This window comes from Monopterus albus, unplaced genomic scaffold (genome assembly GCF_001952655.1).
Source record: "Monopterus albus unplaced genomic scaffold, M_albus_1.0 scaffold38.1, whole genome shotgun sequence".
Lineage (NCBI taxonomy): Eukaryota > Metazoa > Chordata > Actinopteri > Synbranchiformes > Synbranchidae > Monopterus > Monopterus albus.
This window is the reverse complement of record NW_018127918.1, coordinates 1,165,707-1,179,451: the sequence shown is the minus strand read 5'-3', so window position 1 is coordinate 1,179,451 and position 13,745 is coordinate 1,165,707. Positions and strand designations below refer to the sequence as shown.

Genomic DNA, 13,745 nt, shown 5'->3' with positions numbered 1-13,745 from the left:
AAAAGATAACACGTTCTTAAAGATTAAAGAAGTGGTTCACAAACCTGAGCCCTTATGAAAACCACTGTCTGCTCCTTGTCTCTGATGTTCAACAAAGCCCAAATACAGTGAAATAATCCAAAATTTCGCAAAAAAGCAGAGGTGTCTAATAAAATGTGTGATATCCAGAGGTCAACCTAGTTGAAACTAACTTGACTACAACAGTAAAATAGCTACTTTAGCTACTGCAGTTGCATCAGTATGAGCTAAAATAATATATAACTATGCATCAGTCCCCAAGTAGTTTTACTTTCAGTTTGGCTGATAACAGTTATGTCCTTTTACTTACTTACAATTTTATGTTAAGGAGGATTTCACGCTGTATATAATGACACAGGTTTAGCCTACAGATTGGTGACAAATGAAAGGAAACACTAGTATAAAATGAACACAACTTTTCAGTGAGATGTCTCCAGAACAGTGCTCCTCTGTTGGAGAGAGGATACACCTTTCTTCCAAAACGTGCTCAGTGTTTGCAACACACTTTTTCATACTCATTAAAGTATTCAGAGGTACCAGTTTAACCTGAATGTTAAATTACAACTGAAGACTTCAGAAAACAGTTTCTGGTTACACCTTCATTGTGAAGAGTGGATTGTTTGTCTTCCATAATACCAATGAATATCTTTGTATTTGCTGGTTGGACAAAACAAGTCATTTAATGACACTTTTAACTCAAAAAAGTCTAAATGGACATTGTTGTTTCCTAATTTTTGACATTTTGTGAATAAAAAATACATAGTGACTAGTCAAGTAGGCAATCCCCATATTAACCAGTGACCCCTGCAGTTTCTTTTTTTAACTCCTTCCATTTGTCACCGATCTTAGGCCTCTGTGGGACAGACACCATCCTGCAGCTGTGACTGCGGAATGCTGTTGTGCACTACAGTGCTACGCATGCCTTTAACTATATTTATATGATTAATCAGTAACAGTTTTCTCAAACGACCACAAAGACACACCAGGAACACACGTCTTTTCTTCATCTCATGACGGTTTGATCCAGCCTGTATGCGCACGCAGGCTCCCCCCCCGCCGCTGCCCGCAGTCTGTTTATGGCGGATGATCGCTTCTTGGCAGCGCGCCCGTTTATTACGCCCATTGGAAGCTGTATTACAAACTGATATAACAAACAGCCCGTTTTCCTTGGAAAAACCCCAACACGCTGAATTTGACCATTCAACGGATCTAATCTCTGTCGATAATGAAGCCCTGAAATGTCAATACCTATTCTAAGTGGAATTTGGCGTGGCATCTTATAATCACAAAAGAAAGCGATAATCGGGGACAGACGCAGCAGTAACAGTAGTAATGACTTTGTAATATGTAGCGAGAAATGGAAAATCACTATTATGGCCTATAATTAATCCATGGGGTTTACTGTACCCACTGCAAACTGACAGAATATTAATCGATGTGGTCAATCTTTAGAGCAAGAGATAAGTTAATGCAAGCGCCGAATGGCTGCTCTGCATGTTTATCTTTATTTAAACTTCAAACATCTGTTCAGTTGTTATATTTTAACCCCAACAGCTGTAATGAGGGAGTTAACTCACCGACTGTCTCGGGAACAGGATGTGAAAAGTCGCACACCGGGAGCCACAGTCGATTTCATCCTTGATGACAACTTTTGTCAAACTACAACAGACACAGTCACAACCTGTTTCCAGTCATGTCCTCCGAGTATCACAGGGTTAGGCTGTTGGAAGCTGAGCCACAGAAAACCACTGGCTGCTTATAAACAGGTTGTAACCGCAGAAAGCAGCTCAGGCGTAGTAGTAAGAACGGACCTTTCTATCTGCTAAACAAAGCCACAGGTAGACGCTAGCTGCTAAAACAATAAAGCAGCAGCCACGTATCGTCCTGGTGGGAGATCGAGTCCATGAACCTCCGGCACTTCTCCATAACGTTAGTGTGTGGGTGAGTTTATATGCACCGGTCAGAGCCAGCCTACCTCCGTACAGCTGTGATATGAAGGCGTCCGTTATGAACACAAAACTGGATTTATTATTAGGCCAAATGTGTTATTCCAGTTTTCCCACATGGGGGCCCTCAGGTGAGCAGCTGATCCTGCCCGTGACGTCACGGCGAGGTACCGATCCCCGGTGGTTCCCCACTAGAGGGGCGGGACTCGGAGGGAAATAACAAAAACACAGCTTCAGAAAAATCTGTTTTTGTATCTTCTGTCGAATCTTTACACTTTCCTATGTAAAAAGTACAAACAAATGTACCATCAGCAAAATGCAGTTGAAGTAGTACCCCACTGTGAAAATACTGCGGAACAAGTCCACTATTCAAATCCTACTTAAGTTCATATACAGTATATTATCAGCAAAGTTTACTTAAAGTATTAAAAGCAAAAGTAATCATTATGAAGAAAAATGGTCCCTATGAATGTTGACTATTAAATATATACAATGTTTTTAGATTCATATTAGTGTCCTTGAAGAGAAAAAAATACCACAAAAGTGCCCTTCAAAGTGCCTCCTCAATAGAGTAAATGTGATAAAAATACCCTGTAAGGTACCTCTACAGTAGAGTAAATGTGATAGAATGTCCTTTATTGTTCCCATACAGTAGAGCAAACAATAAAATGCCCCCTAAGATGCCCCTACAGTAGAACAAACATGATAAAGTACTCTCTAAAATTCCTGTACAACAGAGCAAACATGATAAAAGTGCTCTCGAAGGTGCCCCCACATTAGAGCAACTATGATAAAGTGCCCTCTAAGGTGTCAAACAAAGGTGAAAACATACAGTATATATGGTAGGAAAGTACTGTAAGGGTTGTCTTAAGTATGACTAAATCAGGAAGTGTTTGAGTACCTGTATATGCAACAATGGAATAAATTGCCCCCACTGATGACTTCAGTGGAAGATAATGTGTCAGCACCCTATAAAGTACCCTAACAAGCAAGAAACTAAAGATAAAGTGCCTTTTGAATTAAGAAGACAATGCTGCTCCCCACTAGATGCCGTTGTAATTGGCTAAGCTGGAGGTTCTGTATGACTTCAAGTAAAAAAAAACTAATGGGAAAAGGGCCATTTCAGGTGTGTTTAAGTCCAGCATAACATATGTGTCCTCTAAGGATTCATTACTAATGTACGTTAAATGTTTTCTAAGTTGATGTTATATTTTAGCCTATTAGAGCTCTTTAAAGAAAGGCTGCTTTTTTCCTTCAAAATGTGTTTTCAACCCTGTATCAGGGTTTATCTTGCACTGGTAAAAAGTGAGATTAGCATTCATTACAGAATGTCAAGAAGAGAGAATACTGAAGAAAACACTAAGACATTTGTAAAAGGCAGCTAATAGGTTGGATCCAAAGCTGCAAAAACAGAGTGGGAGACAAGAAAGATAAAGATACAGATACATTACATTAGCAATTAGAAGCAGAGCCATATTATTATTATATCAGTTATATTTTAGCCTATTAGAGCTCTTTTTCCTTCAAAATGTGCTGTCACCGACATTGCCACCAGATGAAGGGGCACCAAAAAAAGGAGGAAAAAGATTCAGAGCATCCTCCATCTTGATGCCAGGATCCCAGAGGCATTTTCAACCACCTCTTCATAGGTGGTATAAAACTTCATTACACTTTGCCAGATTGTGCTCAGGATATGGCCTCATCAAAATATGGCTTCAAGGGGAATGCAGCATCTCCCACCATTATGAAAGGCTCATCCCCGAGCTAAGCAGCGCCTGGTAGTGGAGCTCTTATTTTTCTTTACATGTTTTATGCACCACATATTCATATTTCATCCATGGAATTGGCATATATGGAAAATGCAGGAAAGGGGGGTCTGGAATGATGTTTTAACACCTTTTACCTAACATCGCAATTGTGGAGGGAAATGATTCTTATATATTTATTTGATCAGACATGACAAGAATCTCTTCAACTACATAGACCAAGCCCATTCTCTCCGTTTCTATGAATGTTGGACTGTAGTCTGCCATCATAGATAAATACTTTACTAAATCATGTATAAACTGTCAAATCTGGCAACAACAGACTAAATTGCCACTACTACCAAGTGTTGTGTGAAATATTTTTTATCTAAAGTGATGAATGTTGTGAAAATGCAGTAACTAAGACAGAAAAAGCCTTTATACTTAAACCTTTTAAACTTTTAATATTCTTCTTTTCATTAAGGTGTATAAACAGTCACATCAGAATGAAAAGATTACTGAAAAAAGGTCATGAGTAAAATGGTATTTGTGTTTGTTTAATCACGACAAAGGTTTCAGTGATTTGTTCGATGCCTTGTATCGTCAACGGATGGTTTGGTTGCCATCCAGCCACAATGAAAAGTCTGTATAGTGAGGTCAGTTTGGGCGTTGTTTCCCTCTTGTAGCCTACAGTATATGGTTTGTTCCTAGTTTGTGTTTCAGAATTCTTTGTACCTGCAACAAAAGTTGAAATACAAAGTTCAAATTAGTTTGAACATGACTGTCACACATATACCATTTTCACACAGTGCCTGAAAGTCTGAACTTTGTGATTTTCTTATGTTAATATCATATACAGTAAGTCCCTCTAAAACTAAGGACATATTAATTAGTGAGCTTTAGAGGTGCAGGGAGATAAAGGACCTCACCTTTGGTCTGCACCAGACTAGCTGTTTCTTCATGCCTCCAGACATGAGAGCATGGTGTCGCTTTTCTAATCAAACACTCTGTAAATGTTGAACTATTCCTTTAAAGAATGATTTTTTTTTTTATTGATTATGGGATCTAACAGCATGTGAAATCTTCTTAAACTGGGTAAAATGAGTGAGATGCTGTTTTTGGCACGCTCCATACAGCACTGTTTCTTCTCTTAACCTGGTTTTTTATTTTGCATTGTTTTACAGATTTGTAGTTTTTATAATGTTGCTATATTGGAAAGGTTCTCAGTGAAAAATAAATCTTCAGGCAAAACCTAGTCGATGGTGTTACTCACCCTCTGGCTTGGTGGGCACGTCCACACCAACGCTGAGTTTCCTTGTAAACGAGCCTAGACAAAAACTAAAGCCAAACAAAGTGCCCGTCAGGGAACATTACATTACAGCATTAACACCAGTCAAGGCATTTCAATAACCCAAAACATGGCTGGAATAAAAAGTAACAATAAAAAGCTCATTCTCAACCTAATGTTTGAAGCTTTGCTGTAAAGGGGATTAAAGAGTGATGTCAGTGAAGAGATAAAATGGTGTTTCTGACCAGACAGGCCAAGATGTCGGCAGAAATGAGCATGTAGAAAACGTTGTTCCAGCCGGTGGGAGAGATCAGACCAGCGAGCAGAGGACCCAACGCAGCTCCTGCAGAGAACATGCCAACATCAGTACTGGAGCCTGCCTGTTGACTCTTTTAGTATGTAGCGAAAAAAGGTTCAACCTTTTAAATTACCATATTATAAAGTACTGAAACATTCTTATCTCCAAACATTTAACAAAACATTCCCTTTTAAATTTAAATTCTGGGGGAAATGATCCTCCACAGGTCTAGATCTGAAATATTGGTTGCACTGAATGCAGTTAGGTAAAACAATATTTCTTAGACATTTTAAAGGAAAGTGGCACACAGCGTAACTCCACAGGTGGAGTAAAATATTCTATGTTAAAGCTCCATTTACTGACTTGGTGGTCAGTTGGTGGCAGCAACACAAGCTGTAATCAAAAGCGCTAGCATTGCCATTTAAGGTTTATATGGCAAACCTGTTAGCAAACACTTCCATATTTACACATTTAAGAGATGAGGAACAACTTTATCATTCATTTGAAGTCATGTTTCTAGACATGTGATCGATGTAATTGCAATGTTTATTCTCCTTCTAGCTATGTTGTAGTCTCTACCAACTCCTGAGGGAAAAATAACTCCTGCTAGTCGCTAACTTTGAAGAAGCTCAGTCACTACAGTCCTGGAACTCCTCGCATACCTACTGAACCAGTCCCATCAATTATTGCTGTCACTGTTGACAATGCCCTGGAGTTTCCTCTCAGACTCTCATGTGTTCCCTGTTGCAACATAGACATCATGTAAGTAGAGGTAAGTCAGTAGGATTATAGAAACTGTGTTTATTTCACAAAAGATTTGTTGCTCAAGTTGGATGGATGAATGTTTAATAACAGATGCTTCATGTCTTACCAGGTCAGCAGATACAGCAGTAGTGATGAGGGCGTATGGTCCGTTCACCAGGCCTCCACACAACAGCAGCATAACTACGTATGGGGAAATTAACAGATTAACAAAAGTGTTTTATTCTGTAAGATATTTCTCAAGTTCCAACTCTGAATAAATAGAAAATATTTACAATATGCAGACATAATGCAGCAGTGTGTATTTATGTGAATATATACTGAGTACAATAATTCTCTCTCAGTTTTCCAAATTGCACTCTCTTAAACCGCATGTCACCTGAGTAAATATTTTCACATTAAAATGAACCATGTAGACTGTTGACAAAATATGTAAATGAGTGTCAAAGATAAAAACAGCACAGCAAAAAAGTCTCACCAATTGTAATAGCAAGGCTCCGTTGTCCAATGTAATTATAGAGGAAAAGCTGGAACATGAACAAAACAGTCAGCAGACACATTTAACTTTATACGCCATAATTCCTCCGATGCAATACAAAGCATGTTCAGTCAAAATATAGCTTCCTGGCAGTACTGTGATAGTGATGGCAGGACATTCAGTCTTGATTTGAGACTGAGATCAGATATTTTCCTCAGAGAAAGAGTGCCTGCATTTGATGTTATTTCTTCTGACTTTATAGCATTTAAAAATTTTTTTTAAATAAAATTTGAAAAGTCATTTAAAACCTAAATTCAAAATGGAGATGAGGCAGGGGAAAATCACATCCAGCATCTGGTGATTCAGCACATGCACCGCCCCAGGGATGTATGTGCTTCCCCCTGTGCTTCTCCCTCTACACCAACAACTACACCTCAAGGGACCCCTATGTTAAAATCCTGAAGATTGCAGACAACACAATGGTCATCCGTCTCATCTGAGACAGTGACAAGTCTGTGCAGAGATGGCAGGTTGAACCACTGGTCCTGTGGTGGAGTCGCAACAACATGGAGCTGAACACACTGAAAACACTGGAGATGACAGTGGACTTCAGGAGAAGACTAAAAATTGTGTTGCAGGGACATTCCCATTTTATATTTTGTATTTAAGATATTTGCTCCTCCTTCTTCCTCCATCTGAAACATGTTGAAGAGTGAACAAGTGATATGACTGATCTGTCACAGCTTACCCAGGATTCCTCCTACGTCAAACAGTGTCGACATGTCTCCTGCTGCTTTTGCATCAAAATGTGCTGAAAATGAAAAAGACAGCCCATATTAACATTAAAAAATAACTTTATATGGTGTAGATACAACTATATAACATGTAAGATATCATCCTCATTGGGTAAAAACAATGCATGTGTGTAAATACTGACCAACATTTGAAATGTAAAGAGGAAGCCAGTACAAAAAGGTGTAGCTGACCAGCTTGGCAAAGAGCAGACAGAGAGAGAACTCCATCACTCCCTGTGTGAGACACAAAACATCATGAAAATCATCTCACACCAGTGACAATATAATACTTTGGTTTCAGCACTGATCACAAAATGCTTGTTATCATTACCTCTCATGGAGAAATATGAAAATGCTTACAAGTTTTTAATTTTGACTCAGGCGTACAATTCCACCTGCTGATTAGCTATGCCTAGCTGACACTGGACAAGCAGAGATGGGTAAGGTCTATAACCATCTAAATTTAACTTAGCTCTGTGCACATATTTTGGGTAAAATGTATGTCCAGCAGCTGCTGATTATCAAACCAACTTCATCTTGACAGACAGTGCTGTCTGCACTCCTCTGTTTGTGGGTTTTTTTATTTTTATCACAACCACCAGAGATAAGACGTTCTGCGTTAAATCTATGCTGTACCTATGGTGTAGGTAACGTGTAGCCTTACACTCACGCTGTAGCCAGGACATGCACATCTAAAGAAATGTAACTACACGTTGGGGCAACAAAGACAAAAACAACTGGTGATCACATTTCCTCATTCATGTGTCTCAGTAGCCGGACGAGTACAGAAAATCGCCCCCTTGTTCTGCCTCAGTTGGTTGATTTGGTTGTACAGACCATCACCTGTCACGTCTTCTCTCTTAACTGTGTGTAATTTCAGTAGAAGTAACTGCTGGTCAACATCTATTAGTTTTACCTCCAACAAGTCCTGCTCAGTTTCAGTCTGTATATACATTCAAATTCAGAATATACAATACATCTTAAATTAATTCCAACTTGAACTTGTTGAGTTGAGAATGAGCTGTTTCAAATTCAGCACTTTCAACCCAAATCCAACGAGCCAGATATTTCCATGGTTAAAAACTCTTGTTCTTACTCACAGGTATTCTGAGAGCTCCACAGAAGCTAATGGCCTCGGTCTGCTCCTCAGTAATTTCCTGAGACTCAGTGGCGATGGCGCCATTGATGGCTCCATCCATGTGGGGCGAGTCCTGTAACTGAGGCTCTGTCTCACCACTCTCCTGGTCACTCTAACACACAAAGACAGATGATTTCAAGATGCCTTGTTATAGATGAATTAGATAAATGAATGTTTCGGTGAAGAACTCACATGGTGCTCAGGAGGTGTGCAGTTAACATCTTCAGGTTCTGAATAAGAGAGAGGAAAAAATGGGATTCAGAAATTAAAACCTACAAGCAACATTTAGGTTTGACAAGGGTTAGGGGGGTTAGGGTTAGGGTTAGGGTCTTAAACATGACATGATACATGGCACATTCAGCTGACTTTACAGGAGGTCATGGTCGTGTAGCTCACATTTAAAGTTACAGCACACAGAAACAATTTGCCTGAGGCCAATCACAATTCTGCACCAAGTGCAGGTATGCCAACATAGAAGCAAGGACTCCCCTCTATGTCCCAAATAAACAGACTCTTCAGTACCATACGAATCATGAAGGTGCCATATCTTTTAGTCAAACTGGAAAATTTTGTTGAAAGGTGAGTAGATTGCAGCTATGCTCCTAACTCTGACTTCATGGTATAATCCAAAACCTCATGCCTTTGTGAAAGGACACTGTGTGTAGGTTTCTCTAATGAACAGAAACTGACTTTCAACCAAGAAAAGGAAGCACAGGATCCCAGTAGAGGCGATGATGAGGCCAGGGACGATGAAGGACATTCCCCACGCTGTGGAGACAAAGACCCCTGCGATGAGTGAGCCCAAGATGTTTCCCACTGAAGTGTGGGAGTTCCACACACCCATAATGAACCCACGCCTGGTGATCAAAACACAAGCACATGAAAGATGTGAACAGCTGTCTTTACACTGCTGCTTCTACTATAGGTGAATTAAAGGTACTGCTTCACTTTCAAAGCTCTTGAAAAGACTTTTACACCCTTTGTACATGTATGTATGAAGGTGCAGAAGCTCAGTCATTCCCTTAATTAGTCATCATCCACATTAAAGAGTAGTTCAGCTGTTTGAGAAATACACCTATTCACTTTCCTTCCAATAGTGAGATTAAAAGCAGCATCAGTTTCCTGTTTGTGTGATAAACTAGAGCTGGGGTCAGTAGAAAACCTGGCATCTTCCCTGTGAACACGAGACTCAGAGTCAGTGCTCCTGGCTATTAATCGTTGAGAACATAATTCCTTTTCAAACCGTGTATGGATTAAACAAACAAGATGCAAGATGTTAATTACAAGGTGTGTTAAAGGTGCGTTTGGATGTATTTTTGACCTTTGGACAGAGCAGGGTTCACTGTTTCCCTGTACTTCCAGTTTTTATAAGACAACCACATCCTGACTAGTTCTGACTGATATCAACCATTTCATCACAATCAAGTCACAGTATGTTCTTAACTGTTCTTTTAATGATCAATTATTGATTAAATATATGAATGAAAACAAAGGACTAAGATTTCAGATAACTTTTGAATATATCTCAGAAAAAAATGCACAAGCAAATATAACCAGGCATGACTAACATTTAGAACACTGAGTGCCCTCATTCTGATGTTTGCTTGCGTGATGTGCTTGTAATTATTTGTTATTATTTATTAAGCAAGAACCAGTTTGACCAGCATTTGAGCTTCTACACATTAAATAAGTGGCAGCTTTGCTTTTGAATGTGCATTTGGAGTGAGTGATCCAAGTTACATCAAAGCTTGGTTTTACTGTACTGGCAATAAAAACGTGACCTGTGGGGGTTCGTGTGACAGTCAGCCACCAACAAAACAGGCATCTAATACTGCCTGTTTAGCAGGATTATACCCTGGTACTCACTTCCCCTTTCCAAACCAGTTCCCAACACAAGCCACCACTGATGGCCAGCCGGTGGTCTGCACCAGCCCGTTCATGACCTGCAGAGTGAGGCAAACAGAGGGAGAAGACAATGTGTGTGAACTTAATGCACTGAAGCCTCATAACCCTGGAACAACCTTACAGACTACATAAAAAAGCAGGGGAAAGGAGACAAGTGTGCAGAGCTTATCAAGGTTCCCATACCAAACTTATATAAGCTCAGACACATGACTGCAGTCATGTGATGCAGCTCAGAGTCATGTGTGAATAAAGCCTGACATAAAGCCAGGAAGAGTTGATGATAAGTTCTGTACTCACTGATGGAGCACACTGTGATCACACCTGTACCGGGGGAAGGAGTTGTTAATTTATAAAACACACCAGTGATTTCTTGATAGTTACATTAAAAAAAAAACACTCTCATTCACACTTCAGATATAAAACTTTAACCTCTCTTATGTCATCATTTTCTTACTCTAGTGAGTATAGGTTTGACCTATAGCTATGAATTTACTTATGGCATTCGACCACGGAGGAGGGCCATGTAATCATACTAAGATAATCTGACACAGCTGTAAAAGAGCTGCATGTGAATCGTTCCAGCTGACATTTGAATACGTCATGTACAGTTTTAACAACATTTCCAAAGTAAAGAAAGTGGGAAACACTGTCCATTACACCAATGTCAGATACACACAGTGATGGTAAAGGTTTTCTAACTTGTTTGTGAGGTTATCTAACTCTTACATGACTAAAATCTGACTGTGTTTCAGCAGCACACTGATTTTCAGAGTATGTGTGTGGTTATAACTGGTCAAAAGAACTTTAAACAAAACGTGAAGTGAAATAAAACTCCTCTGACAATTCCTCTATTTGTACTGAAACACTCAGTACACACTTGCTTCCACATGAGATCATTTCTTGCTGAGTTGAGGCATCCGTGAAATCTGGGCTGTGTGTTAGCAACCAACGTTTGGTGGTGAGTCAGCAACAGACAGTTCATCTGGTCTCTGTGTTTCCTCTTTCTACAAATGTGAGTTTGGGGTTTGCAGCATTTGTGCCTGTTAAAACGGGCGTGTTTATGGCCATGGAACATTTCCTAAATTTGTACACAGTTAAAACATAAGAGTTGCACCACATAAATTCACAGCACAGGTCACTCTCTGATGCGTTCTGACAAACTAACATAAACAACGAATCAGGTGACATTATTAAAGAAACAGTTCAACATTTTGAGAAATAAGCTTATTTGAGAGTGACATGAGAGCTGCATGCAAACAGAAATGTAACTTAAAACAGCTTAAACCATAGTTTTAAAGCTGTAAGAATTTTATGATCAACAAAACGTGCCCTTCCACACAGTAACAGAATGATTGATCAACTCTCATTGTTATACTGTTCACAACCACAACAGAACAGGTCACCCCATCAAGTTGTTTCCTATGTTTTCAACCAGTCGTGGTCAAAAGAAAGTGCAGAGGTTTATGTTGTTGTGTGTTTAATAATTCTATTTAATAAATTAAATAGAATATAATAAGTATGTACAACAAATAATAAGTATTACCTGGATGACGGCGTAGTACCACAATGAGTGGATCTTCCAGTAGAAACCGAGGCCAAATAGAGCTGTGAACAATCCAGACATCAGCATCCCTGCAGACAGGTAATACCGCAGGGGCAGGCGTTCACCAAATATCCCACTGTGAACACAGGAAAACTTTTAGAACTCAGCGTAGCACACACAAACAAAAACATCACGTCTGCCAGTAACAGCACATACGAACCTGAAAAACATGCCGATTGCATAGGCAACCAGGAAGCAGTTATCCAAGACCCCAAACAGTGTCTGATAGTTGTCCTGGTCTAGAGAGATGATGGATACAACTATTATTGTTTACCACACACCAACATGGCCATTGTGTCTGCTGAAACACATGACCAGGCCGAGGAATCAAATCACAAACTGAGCTCAAGGTCTCTGTGTCAGAGAAGAGCCCATGCACCAGTTAGCACCAAGACAGACAGGCCTATTGCCTTTCTCATCCTGGACACAAACTGTTTGAACTTCACCCCTCTGGACAGCGCTGCAAAACACTACACACCAAGACAACCACACACAAGGACAGTTTCTTTCTCCGTGCCATCACAGTTAACAGTTAATCCATATGCATGACTGAATAACATGACAGCAAACCCCCTGTGCAATAATTTGGAAATAAAACCATTGTACATACTTATCTGCAAGATCTTCTTTCACATTATATTTACATATACTGTATATATCAGATTTTTATCTTGTATATGTCTTCCTCTGTTTTTTTTCTTATTTAAATGCACATAGTATTTTCTTGTCGACTTACAAAAGCACATTGACAGCTACAGTACTGGAGTCACATTTTCATATGAGATCAAAAGGTCTCATGAAAACGCCTAGCTACTTACCAACATACACAGTATGGGAAACTACAACCCCCATATCAAAGTGTATCTTAGTATGACATCATTCTGGTTACAAAACAAATCAAAAAATCTACACTCATATACTACAACAAAACTACCAATTAGTGAAGTGTCCAAGTTGACTGTATCCTGTATGACAATGAGTATAGGACTTACCAAAGGGTGCCCAGTCACACCAGGTAGCATTATTGGTTATGTTAAGCTCGACTGGCTGAATGACTGTGGAACAGTTTCTGTGCAGTTCACTCTGAGTATCAGGGAGAAAAAAACAGAAAGAAGCAGATGAAATTAACACAACAGTACTAGAGGGGCTAAAGGCAAATAAGGGAAAGTGCTAAACTCAGCTGTCATAAAGTCATTGGTCTATTTTTATAGTGGATATTTGTATTATTAAATACAGGATACAGGAATTGTGAATGCATCTGAGTAAAAATGTGTCTTTTCCAATGTACAAAACATATACTTCACTGCCTTTTTTGATAATAGACTTGTCCACATGACCACTTTCCTTACAAATAATCTGTCTGCCTATCCAACATTTGGATAATGTGTCCATCCATTAATGTATCTCCTTTGTAATCCCTGCTTATAAATATTTGATGGGGAGGAGTGGAAACATGAGCTCCTGTTTGACTGAAGGTAACTGAAGCCAGGATTTTGTGATTCTGTGTTTTATTTCACCTTAGACCCTGTTTTATTCAAGTTCCAGCAGTTTCTCTTTATGACTTCCAAACTCGTGTGAAGGAGCCGCAGAGAGCATCTTACAGGGAGCATTCAACCCTGTACAAACTGTATAGAATACAGAAAACTGAAACTGAATTGTCCCAGTTACCTTAACAATGCTGATAGGTTTCCGTGACAGATGGTAGGCCGTGTAGAAGAGGAAGGTGAGGAGAAGAATGAAACTGCGATACCTGCAGAAGATAAGTATGAG

General features: G+C 39.5%; 2 protein-coding genes across 2 annotated transcripts in view; both read right to left on the bottom strand.

Annotated features, from left to right (window-relative positions):
• LOC109959306 (glucose-6-phosphate exchanger SLC37A2-like) overlaps window positions 1–3,449 on the bottom strand; it is a 16,133-nt gene extending 12,684 nt beyond the window's left edge. The window contains exon 1 of the mRNA XM_020598539.1: window positions 1,596–3,449. Coding sequence (XP_020454195.1) covers window positions 1,596–1,654 — 59 coding nt within the window. The 5' untranslated portion in view covers window positions 1,655–3,449. The remainder of the gene's footprint in view (window positions 1–1,595) is intronic.
• A 53-nt stretch (window positions 3,450–3,502) lies between these two features.
• slc37a2 (solute carrier family 37 member 2) overlaps window positions 3,503–13,745 on the bottom strand; it is an 11,541-nt gene continuing 1,298 nt past the window's right edge. Inside the window, exons 2-18 of the mRNA XM_020598538.1 lie at window positions 13,644–13,725; window positions 12,968–13,058; window positions 12,136–12,214; window positions 11,916–12,051; window positions 10,334–10,410; window positions 9,158–9,324; window positions 8,660–8,697; window positions 8,430–8,579; window positions 7,473–7,563; window positions 7,284–7,346; window positions 7,118–7,125; window positions 6,536–6,584; window positions 6,167–6,240; window positions 5,958–6,036; window positions 5,243–5,340; window positions 4,983–5,047; window positions 3,503–4,444 (exon numbers count right to left, since the gene is read on the bottom strand). Coding sequence (XP_020454194.1) covers window positions 4,429–4,444; window positions 4,983–5,047; window positions 5,243–5,340; window positions 5,958–6,036; window positions 6,167–6,240; window positions 6,536–6,584; window positions 7,118–7,125; window positions 7,284–7,346; window positions 7,473–7,563; window positions 8,430–8,579; window positions 8,660–8,697; window positions 9,158–9,324; window positions 10,334–10,410; window positions 11,916–12,051; window positions 12,136–12,214; window positions 12,968–13,058; window positions 13,644–13,725 — 1,363 coding nt within the window. The 3' untranslated portion in view covers window positions 3,503–4,428. The remainder of the gene's footprint in view (window positions 4,445–4,982; window positions 5,048–5,242; window positions 5,341–5,957; window positions 6,037–6,166; window positions 6,241–6,535; window positions 6,585–7,117; window positions 7,126–7,283; window positions 7,347–7,472; window positions 7,564–8,429; window positions 8,580–8,659; window positions 8,698–9,157; window positions 9,325–10,333; window positions 10,411–11,915; window positions 12,052–12,135; window positions 12,215–12,967; window positions 13,059–13,643; window positions 13,726–13,745) is intronic.